The sequence below is a fragment of the Centrocercus urophasianus genome, unplaced genomic scaffold (genome assembly GCF_019232065.1).
Source record: "Centrocercus urophasianus isolate 14NV4802_14NV808 unplaced genomic scaffold, USGS_Curo_1.0 seq_16, whole genome shotgun sequence".
Lineage (NCBI taxonomy): Eukaryota > Metazoa > Chordata > Aves > Galliformes > Phasianidae > Centrocercus > Centrocercus urophasianus.
Genome location: NW_024884711.1, coordinates 32,193,385 through 32,204,780, shown reverse-complemented (window position 1 = coordinate 32,204,780; position 11,396 = coordinate 32,193,385). Strand labels below are relative to the sequence as shown.

The 11,396-nt window shown below is 39.4% G+C and overlaps 1 protein-coding gene across 2 annotated transcripts in view; it reads right to left on the bottom strand.

The window, feature by feature from the left end:
* ACBD5 (acyl-CoA binding domain containing 5) overlaps positions 1 to 11,396 on the bottom strand; it is a 27,503-nt gene that overhangs the window by 2,030 nt on the left and 14,077 nt on the right. For both annotated transcript variants that reach the window (XM_042817481.1, XM_042817482.1), the window contains 7 exons: positions 9,764 to 9,901; positions 8,685 to 8,885; positions 7,910 to 8,016; positions 5,712 to 5,988; positions 4,577 to 4,776; positions 2,944 to 2,994; positions 2,548 to 2,657 (listed from right to left, as the gene is read on the bottom strand). In XM_042817481.1, the coding sequence (XP_042673415.1) occupies positions 2,548 to 2,657; positions 2,944 to 2,994; positions 4,577 to 4,776; positions 5,712 to 5,988; positions 7,910 to 8,016; positions 8,685 to 8,885; positions 9,764 to 9,901 (1,084 nt within the window). The remainder of the gene's footprint in view (positions 1 to 2,547; positions 2,658 to 2,943; positions 2,995 to 4,576; positions 4,777 to 5,711; positions 5,989 to 7,909; positions 8,017 to 8,684; positions 8,886 to 9,763; positions 9,902 to 11,396) is intronic.

Sequence of the window (11,396 nt, the reverse complement as noted above, 5' to 3'; positions counted from 1 at the left end):
ACACATGAAAGAAAGATTATCAGTCCTTTAAAATACAACACTGATTCAAGATTCCCGAACATTTGCCTTAGATTCACAGAATCACAGAATGGTTCGAGTTGGAAAGGACCCTTAAAGGTCACCGGGCCCAACTCCCCTGCAGTGAACAGGGACACCTACATTACATCAGGTGCTCAGAGTCCCGTCCAGTCTGACAGTGAAATGTCCCCAGGGATGGGGCATCCACCACCTCTCTGGGCAACCTGTGCCAGTGCCTCACCACCCTTAGTGAAAAAAAAACCTCTTCCTTATATCCAATCCAAATCATCCCTCTTTAAGTTTGAAACCATTTCCCCTTGTCCTATCACAGCAGTCCCTCCTAAAGAGTCTTTTCCCTTCTTTCTTACAGCCCCCTTTAGATACTGACAGGCTGCTCTCAGGTTCCCCTGGGGCCTTCTCTCCAAGCTGCACAGCCCCAGCTCTCATAGGGAAGCAGTTCTATCCCTTGCATCATTTTTGTGCATTTTCTTTGGATGCATTCTTAAGTTAGGGAACAACATATAATTTGACAGAACTGGCAGAACTTAGACAAAGTATATAAAATACCACTAGGGATTCTGACCTGCAGGTTACATTCATTACTATTGTCTCCTGGAGTACAGGAGAGAAGCCTGTGGTAAAGGAGGGTGACAGCACCAGACCACATCAGCACTTTGCATTCATGAGCTGCTTTCCAAGTGCTGAGAGCAAGCTGAGATATCCCCAGGGGTACGAGCAAGGCACAAAGCTTGTGCAGACTGGAGAAGGCTTTCTCACTGCTCCTTCCACGGAATCTGCTCCACAGTTTAATGCTGAGTTACCTCACAGAGTACCAGAGACACCTGGCATCTGCTCTACGACAGCATGCGTATTTTAAAACCAAATGTATACGATATGGTCAATACATGCACTGTGTACACAGCTATTGCCTAAAAGCTTACACACCTTTGGAGAGTACACGCTGAAAATGGCACTGTGATAACAGAGAAGGCATTTTGTTTCATTTTGTCTCCAAGTGTACTGATCAACCTCCTCCCCTTAGCTACAGGAGATGAAACTCCCGATGGAAAAGTGATGCAGAAACAGCCCTCAAACATAGGAACCTTTCTTCACAAACAGAAGAGAGTGGGACTGGAGCATCTCTTCTATAAGGAAAGGCTGAGAAAGCTGGGACTGTTCAGCTTGGAGACGAGGAGGCTCAGGGGAGATCGGAAGAGAGGATGCCAAGAGGGTGGAGCCAGGCTCACCTCAGTGGTGCCCAGCGCCAAGACAAGGCATAAAGCAAAACACAAGATGTTCCACACCAACATCAGGATACAGCCCTTTGCTGTCAGGGTGACACAGCTCTGGCACGGGCTGTCCAGAGGCAGTGGAGTGTCCTCCTTGAAGATCTTCAGAAGCAGTCTGGACGTGGGCCTGGGCACCCTGCTGTGGGTGTCCTTGCTTGAAAGGGGTTGGACCAGGCAGACCCAGGGGTCTCTGCCAGCCTCAGCCATGCTGGGATCCTGTGATTTTACCATTCAAGAGAACACTATGCCACGAAAACTTTCAATAATTAAGAAGTTATAAATTTAAGTTAATTCTAGTAAGGTGGACACATCGCAGACTCTGCAGAATGGCAGAAAAGAAAAAGCTCAGGACTAAAAGGTAAGAGCACTCAATATTATCAGGTGCAAACTATGTAGTAACCAGGGAACACTGATTTGATATTATGATGATTAAAAAGTTGAGAAAAAGTAAGGTGAGAATACAGCTGTCCTTCATCTAAAGGAAGCCAAAGTAGACATTACAAAAATACCATTGCAAGTTGCTTGTAAACGTAAAATAAGAAATAGGTGACAAGAGACTCCATAACATATTTGACAGGACATAGCTGTCTCATGGCACAAGGTAAGTAGGGAGCCTAGCAAGAAAATGGCTCAGGAGGATACTGGGAGTGGCAGGGTCACAGAATGTCATGGACACACCTCCAAGGTATCCAGCCTTGACTACTTTTGTACACTCTCTGAAATTGCTCTTCTGCATCACTTCATGGATTTAACCTAAGTTGTCTCTACTGAGCATACTACAAAAAGAGTCATATTAACCAACAGTTTCTAACATTGAGATATTTTCTCTTCATGTCTCTTCCTAGAAGTAAGTCCCAGCTACTGGAAGGCACTGCTAGCTTCCAGCATCTCTCTTTGAGCATTTGTCATGAGTTTTGGGGAATCAACCACACACCTTCAGAAGTTCACCGTATCATAGACTCTACTGCACAATCTGCTTTAGCTTTCTATTGTCAGAGCCATGAGTTCACGATACAGGTAAGAAAACATTAAGCAAGATGTCCTGAAAAAAGCAACTTAGTAAACAGGACCCATTAAGCTCCCCATTCTGACAAGGAACTCATGGCTCAGATATACATGCATGCTCTTGCATTATTCTTACGTGCGAAGGCAGGTTTTTTTATGTCTAAATAACCTACTTCATACTGATCATCAACAGGTGAAGGGAAGTATATATGAGCCACTGAATGCACATCTTTACCTTCGCTTTCTTTGAAGATATACGTGCACCAACCACTGGGCAATAAACGGCCATACAATAGCAAAAGCTAAAACGCCAGGAGAAATTTCAAAGGGCCACCATGATGGTTTCTAAGGAAGACAGAAGAGAGTCCAGTCAGCAACCTGCACGTGCGCATACAGCACCACCTCTGTACTTCACAAATGCTTCAAATGCTACCATACCAAATAGAAAAACTGGTAAGACCAGAAAAAAAAAATATTTGTCTATTCAATAATCTTTTCAGGAACAAATTATTTTTATATCACTTCATCAAGGAAGAGACAACATGAAAAGCACATACAAAAAAAGCCAGACACAAAACATTCATCTCATCCTTTCACGTTGCTTTTTGCAAATGGAAAAAACGGGATTTACCTTAACAGAGGAGGCAGGTGGATAATTTGACTGTAGTGTCGCAGATCTTGCCTTTAAATACAAAGAAAGACCTCATAAGTGTCAAAAAACAATTACACTATTTCTGCTTCACTAAATGAGAACATTTAGTTCTTCACGGTGGCTTTGCAGTCTGTTTGACAGCTTGAGGAACAGTTCTTAAAAGGAAAGGAAGCTTTTCCTTGACATCATTAAAAGCAGTACTACACTCAGTGCAACCCACGTTCCATCACTTGGTTTCCAACTTAACCTCTCATGCTTCCATTAAACTTCAGAGCATTTTTATCACATTTCTGTATGTTAAAATATGAATCAGTATCACTGACTGAACCTCTCTAGTTTTTCAAGTCTCCCCCTGCCTATGCAACTTCATCTCCGGTCCAAATCCAGCAGGTGCGATAATCCAGAGATGAAATCCCAGCAAGTTAACTTGCATAACAAAGTATTTAAACACTGGTCTGTAATAAAGACAAGAAGCATTCTTTCACTGTGCCCTAAGCTATAGCTATACAGTCTAACCAAGGAATCCATCCAAAATCTTATAGGCAATTCAGAGAAAGAGAAGTACCAGAAACACTTCAAGCCTTTTCCTACATACTGTTGTGGTGCTTCCACAGGAATAAAGAAGTCAGCTTTCTAGGCCTTTCCTAATGAATGTGTGAACCAGAAGCTTCTTGACCTTGCTGCTCCTCAGAAAATGAAAGCACAGCGTGAACTGCTGGGCAAAAATCTTTGACTTATTCTTCATATATTGCTTTAGTAAAAAGAAAGAAAAAAATTAATCTGTGTGCAAACACCAGATTCTTGAACAGCTAAGCTGAAGCAAAATTACAGTTTTAAGAAATCCTCTTCCCTGGCTTCCTTAGATCTGGGGTGCGTGCATCTCATAGGACACTTACTGACATGGCTCTACAATGCTCAGGCACATCAAATATCAACACAACAAAGAGAACCAAGTATTTCTGACTGCTGGTTGAATACAGTTCTATCACATTCTATCCTGCATACACTACTAAGTGTAGCAGTATTCCCACTGAAATGGGAAGAAAAAGAAACACTACATCAACAAATATCTACACTCTTAAGACTTCTGCTTGTCTTGTACACATGATGTGAAACTCCAAGGAAGTTGGATTACTTTGAAGGAAAAGAATGCTATGAGAAACCAATTTGCTAGCTGAATAATGAACTCAGAATTTCTGCCTGCAAACATTTAGCAATGTGGGAAATTAAGATAATTTTATTTCCTTTGAAAATGCACTGAAATCTACCGATGAATCCCATGGGATCCCTTAGTACTATCATTAACCATGGAACATCTATGTCACGACTGCATAATGCGTACTGATAACGATGGCTGAGATTAGTTGTATAACAGAAATGAGCACAATGACGTATGGTTAATATCTAAGTTAATATGCATGGTTTTGTTCACAGGTACAACAGTCCTGAATTGTGTTCCTAACATTAGGTCACAAACAGAAATTCTAAGTTGAAACAAACTACAGAATATAACAAATTTATTTGCAGTTTAAGAAACATTGTTTTAATCTGAAAGCATAAAGATACTCAAGGAGATTTAACAAAAATACAATCAGCTTGCTTCAGTGCGTACCTGTGATGCTGTAACTGCCTCCAGCATGTGCAACCTCTGCAGGACATTCTGCATGTCTTCTTGCAACCGCATCAGCACTACGGCGATCTGCTCGTTGAGGCTGCCCCGCGGCCCCCTCTCTGATCCCCAGCGCTCTCCATCCCCTCCATTACCCATCTGTCCACCTTGCGAACCGTCTCCTAAAGGATGAAGTCTGTGCCCTACGTTGGGAGGGAAGAAACGGATGCTTAAAACACAGAATTGGCTACCAGCTCTATTGAAAATGTTTGTTAGGAACACTTGTTCAGTTTTCTTCCACCCCAACTGAGTGCTTTATTCAGGCAGCTCAAAAGTGCCGGGAGGTTCCTGCAACAGCGTTTGAGATGTTTCCCTGCATGAAGTCTTACGTAACAGAACCTTCACCTATCACATTCCCTTAGCTGTACACATAACCAAATGTGTTTCTGTCTGCTTGTAGCAAACTAAGTTGAACGAGAAAAAAGGGGAGACTGTTAAACTAATGTGCAGCCCTACAATATGTTCTTCAGAATAGTTTACAATGTAAGTGCTCTTTTAAAATTTTCTCCTTAATTTTGCCATTTGATGCCATGCAAAAAGACATGGTATAAATAAATGCAATGCTTTAACAACCAGAACAGATAGCATCAGCATAAATAGAAGGTGTGGCTAATACCCCAATTATATAGAAAACAATGTGTAATTGATACCTTTCCATGAGGTTCCCTGGTTTCAAATAGAGGTGTAAATAGGCATGCATTTAAAAATAAATACGCAACTTGTAAAGAAATTTTTTGCAAGCACAGATGGGTTTTGAAGATTACGCTTTAAGAAGGTGCTACAGACAACAGTTGGATTTTAAGGTCAGCCAAAACTGAATCAGCCGATTCACTTATTAAAGATCTCCACAACACAGTAAAATTATTCTGTAATGATTACTATGAATGAAATAAATTCTTTGAACACAAAACTGATCATCACCCACTGGAATTAACATTTTATTAGCTACTTTTACTGTGAAGGACAGAGGCATTGTACAGTGGGACTGTCTTACTGAACAAGGCTGACCAGTGCTTCTTAGTCTCTTCTCACTTATAGCCATGAGCAGAGTAGAAAATACAAAAGCTGTGCACAGTACCTCTCCCTCTTCTGACACCATAGAAATCTGCTTTTTCTCCATCCTTCTTCTCCTTGTGAGGGGCCCCATTACTGGCTTTGCCATCTTCTCCTCCACACTTGACTTCACCTTTTTCTTGAACTGCTCCTTCTACAGCATTTCCCAGCTGCAGATTCCCAGCAGTTGTGCAAGCACGCCTTGGAAGATCAGTATTTTCTAATAGGAGATGATGATCTACATCCAAGAAATGGGATGAACGCTTTAAAGATCCTTTAGCTGACGTGATGATCTCTGAGGGCTACAAATTAACAACTAATTAGAGTCTGTAAAATGTAACAGTTAACCATTGAAAAGGAAGAAGCAGCACCTTTTCTTTCACTTTAAGAAAGCAGCTTGCTCTGCATTATGACTTTTAACAGGAACATTTGTTTTGCTATAGAACGTGCTTACTGATGCCCAAACATTCTTTCCAAATTGAAAAGGTTAGACATTCACTTGAGACAAATATTGTCAAAACACTGAACTACTTGGAATTACTTTAGACATTTTCAGCATACTCTCATACACTCATTGAACCTTTGGAAGATCTCAAAATGTTCAGTTTTCCTTTGGTTTTGCCTCCCAGACAGTGAAGAACTATCCTAAACTAACTGGTGAACCAGACTGTCAAGAGCCATGTGCTATTAGCAACGTTGGGCTAACAGCGCTCACACTCACTGCAAAGAAATCACAGTATTTATTACCAACCTGCTCAATATTGCTTGACTGCACCCTGTATTTTTCACAAATAAAAGTAAATTCTACCAAGTTTTTCATTCAAAATCTGTGATACTGCAGAAAGACATTAAAAATAGCTGCCATGAACACTGGCTGGGTCACAATTACACGTTCTGCAAGAGGACTGCCTTGAAGTGCTACAAGCATCCTTTGTTCAGTGAAAGGACAAAGTATGAGCACAACTACATGTCGAAGCAGACTGGGGAGCTCAGCTAGCTGCAGGTAACTCCATGAAAAAGGAAAAATAGCAAAAAAGAGGAGAAAAAGAAATGCAAACTGCTGCCAAAAATCCTGTTTGTCAAATACAGATCTGCATCATCAGAACTGAATATTGAGTATTTGCTACACCTTTTGCAATATTTAAGTTCAGTGAATGTTTTCTCATTTTAGTCAGTCTGTAGTTGTACATCTATACTTATTTCTACACACACCTATCTGAACTAAACTTTTCACATTCAAGTTGGGAAACTGATACCTATCTACCCACGCCCATGAAAGAGCCTCAAACAAGTTCAAACAGTACACAAGACAACTGGGAAACAACCTACATAAAAAACAGCTTGAAGCATTTCTACCAAACCACTTTTGCAATAGCTTTCACTGCTGCACAGAATTCTGATTTGCTAAAAGGAAACAGATGGATAAGAAAACAATGCAACACTGCTTGCAGGCCTTTCTGATCACGAGCGCCATTCACACAGTCCTCTCCTGAATCAGGAAGCCAGGTGTTTGAGTACACTCTGCCAAGCCTACACTGAAAATGGATCTCCAAAAGAGGTCCAAACCAGTAATTCAACTACGACCACAGTTAATACAAGCAACAGTTCAGTGATAACTAAGCCAGTACAGTTGGTGCCCACCTTTTACATGGAAGTCAAAGATGCATGTTATGTCTGAAGAGAGTACAAGAACCCCCACAAATCATCATCTCCCATTTCTCTAGATCTAGGCCGCTTTCTTCCACTGGCCTACAGGCTTCCTGCTCAGGCTTACTCTTTACTTATTCTAAGAAACAAATGCAGGATTTATCAGGCCAGAAAATGAGAGCAAAGATCCACACACTACAGAGATGCTTCGTGATTCTGAGGGTCAGCTGAATTCTGGTCCCTACATACGTTACTAGACCCTGTTACCTGTGGATATAACCTTTACTTTCTTCATACCATTCCTTTTGACAGTTGTTTCTATGAGCTGCTGGTTTGGACCATTTCCTCTCACCTAAATTCTGTGAGGGCAATAATGTGGAGGCTGCTGGAACAGTATTAACCAAGCTGTAAAAGACTGACAATAAAAAGAACACAAAATGATAGTTCAAATAAGAGAAAGGTATGTGTGTGTTATTTCCTTCACCTCTGGATGTCCAGGTTCACCTGACAGACAGGAACCTATTTAAAAACAGGCATATTAGCTTCAAACTACATATAGGAATATTAATCCCTTACCTCTTCTAGTCCAAGTTGCTCCATCGAGTCACAATAAACTTCGCTGTCTGAATCACTGGTTAAGTGCTGAGTTCCTGAGACCTCTTCAGTGCTCTCCTCATTTGCACCTGTATTTGAAGGAGGTATGCACATGTGCTTTGTAAATGTGAGCCAATCTTGGCAAAGTGTAAAGCAATGAGTTAAAATACCTAGGTGAGCTCCAGTTCACGCCCTATTCATCTACTGTTGTCATCCTATTAATAAAGAAATTATACAAAGCGTTTGCTAAGGGAAAACCAAGCATCATACTGATATTTCTATGTTCTAAGATCAAAATTTTAATTTTTGTCTGTTCATTTCACCCTCCTTCCTAGTCTCAGTATAAAGTAGTTTTGAACAAAGTCATCAACTGATTTTCAATTGGTAGATTTGGACATCAGTTACGATAAACTGACATTCACAATATTTTCAGCCTTGACAAATACAGATATTAATGATCTTCATTTAATGACAAATTAGCTTTCAAATGCAAATAACATACACAGATAATACAATGATTTTAAAAGATAACTGCACTTCTGTATATTTGAGCCTCCCTCTGAATTTACCCCTTTTTCTGTAAAAAATGTTCAAAAAAGCACCTTATTTTAAACTGCTAAGAATTGACCTAAATTCTTAGTACTCTTACTTCATGTTCATACTACTGGAGGATACCACTTCTCATTTTTGAGTCCCAGGATTAAGATTTCCAAGAAAAACATATGCAAATTAGCACGTGATCTTGCAAGAAGAATACCTTGGTGATCACAGTTATTAGCTATTTCTAGGCTTGGCTCTGTCTTCTTTATTTCTTCCTCCACATTCAAGCCATTCAAGGCAGATTTGTTCTGGATTCCATTCTGCATATCTGGGATAATGCTGTCCTTGTAACAGTCATTAGCAACAATATTTTCCATATCCTTAGCAGCTAATGATTCTGTTTTCAGATTCTTACATTCTGTAAAAGAACAGGAAAACCTTGCAGATAGAAAGCCAGGTATATAACAGCTAAAAACACAGTTCTTAGAGCAGATAACTTTCGGATGGTCTATATGTAAAATGTTTATGCAGAACAAAACACAAAAATGTTTCTAGATTCACATTTGCAGGGATTGTTCTGTTACTGTAAAAAGCATTAATATAACAGTTTAACTTGCATAAAGAGCAGCTGATGTTTAACACGTAACTAAGCAATTCCACCATTGGTCCCTCTGACAACTCAAATAATTATCCCAATGTCCTTGGTGGGAAAAAGAACTGCATAAAATTCTAAATGTGTGATTTCATTTGGTTTTCACTCGACACTGTTACTACTCAAAACCCTTATGAGCCCCCAAAATGAATGCCATTGCAAGTTCTGTTTTCCTTTCTCTGAAGAAATGTGATTTTCAATTCTACTGTTACTAACAGCTGCTACAAGTAGCACTGGCAACAAAAAGGAAAACAATACATGATATTCTATCAATTCTTAGATAACACTCTGACATAACTTTCTAGCAGTCAAAAAATGTATGGCAGTACAACAAGTACAGCATTCACAATCCTTTGGGACTTTCTGATACTTACACAGTTTAAAAAAAAGAGACAAAAAATCTCTGGAAGAATCACAGCATGTTTGAGGTTGGCAGGGACCTCTCATTCCATCTGGTCCAACCCCTGCTCAAGCTGGGACACCCAGATCTGGGCATCCACAACCATGTCCAGGTAGCTTTTGAGTATCTCCAAGGAGACACAATCTCTCTGAGCAATCTGTGCCACTGCTTCATCACTTGCACAGTAAAGAAGTGTTTTCTGAAGCGTTTCCAAGAGGCATTGGTCTAAGTGTAGAAAACATACCCTTTACATTTTGCTGGAGTTCTTTTTCTTCCTCTTCACGAAGTCCTTCTTCTTCTGATTCTGCTCCACTATCACTACTCTCAGCTTTTCCATTCACAGTCTTGAGATTTGGAGCAGAATTCAGGACGTTACTAAGGTCTGAGAAAACATTCAACGAGGAAAAAGTGAGTATTTTAAAAGAAACTAACACACAGCTCCCCCAGAAATATCAGGCAGCTGCTGCAGAAAAGCATTTCCATATTAAAAGAACAATCAATGAATGCCAGTTTTATTTCTGTATGCTCTTCCTTAATTATTTTAATGTTTCTCTTTTGTGGTTTACCACAGAATGCCTGACTACTCATGAATGATTCTGAGGAAGCCTACTGGATAAAGACAGCACATTACATGTTACTTTTGCTACAAAACCTCTGACCAAGACTATTATCCACACTTCTGGTACAGCTACAGTAACGCTTTATCTAGGACTGATATGGCCATTTTCTCTGAATCCAGAGATGGCTATTTTTATAGAAGTTCCCTTTGGGGCTGAAATGCTTCTAAACTGCAAACTCTGGAACATTCCACTCAATTATGTGAGCAACCAGATTCTGTGAAAAGGGAATATTCTATTAATCTCTTCCCACAGTGGTTTAAACAAAACGTGATAACAAAATGTATACAAACATTTATCTGGCAAAGTGCACATGGAAGTAAGCACTCTGAGTTCAGTGAAAAAGATGGTGTAATTAATACACAGTGCATTTGTTTGCTTGTCTAATTATACAAATATATATTTTATATATATATATAAAACAAATATTAAAAAAATAAAGTAACAGCTCAGCTTTTGTTTTCCATATCTGTGATCATTTCAAGGTTCCTAATTCACTCCATGTTCAAAGTGTTGCAAGCTAAAGATTCTTAAAAATATAAAAAGGAGAATTTAAGCCTTTGCTACACCCTATGTAAAAAAAATATGGAGAAATATCTACTGATGATTTCAACCTTGTACATTAGCACAGTGAGTAAGGTATAAAGTGGACAGTTCCTAGACGCTCCCACACTTTACGTGTTGACCACAAGATTCTGTCTGCTTTAATTGTCATCATAGCACTCCACAACTTGTACATAACTTCTATAACTCCATAACTCTGCATAACTTGTACGTTCCCTTGATGGAATCTTGAAAGATTAATTAATGTCAAGCCTTAAATTAATTAGGCTTAATATTAAAGAGCAAAATAATATCCAATTATACCAGAGTTGTCAAACCAGCTCTGATACTTTCTTTGCTGCATGTAGAGCGATGGGTTTTCTACTTAAATCTTGCAATGAAGAACTGATCTGCTTTCCTCAGTCCTTTAACATCCATACTGCTTAAAAAATAAGAAACAAAAGAGCTTTTATTTAGAAATAATGAATACGTTAAATTCCCTGTTCACCTCAGTCTTACTGTGAAACAAGCACTCTACGGGCACCTTGCATCACCATTTTGGATTGCAATTAAACTTTTATCTGAAAGTAACTGGAAAAGCTATCACCTCTTTTGTGGACCATGAGAATATAAGCAATGACAAAGTCATTCTATTCTTCCTGAAAAACAGTATTTGAAAAAAAAAAAAAAAAAAAAAAAAAAAAAAAAAAAAAAAAA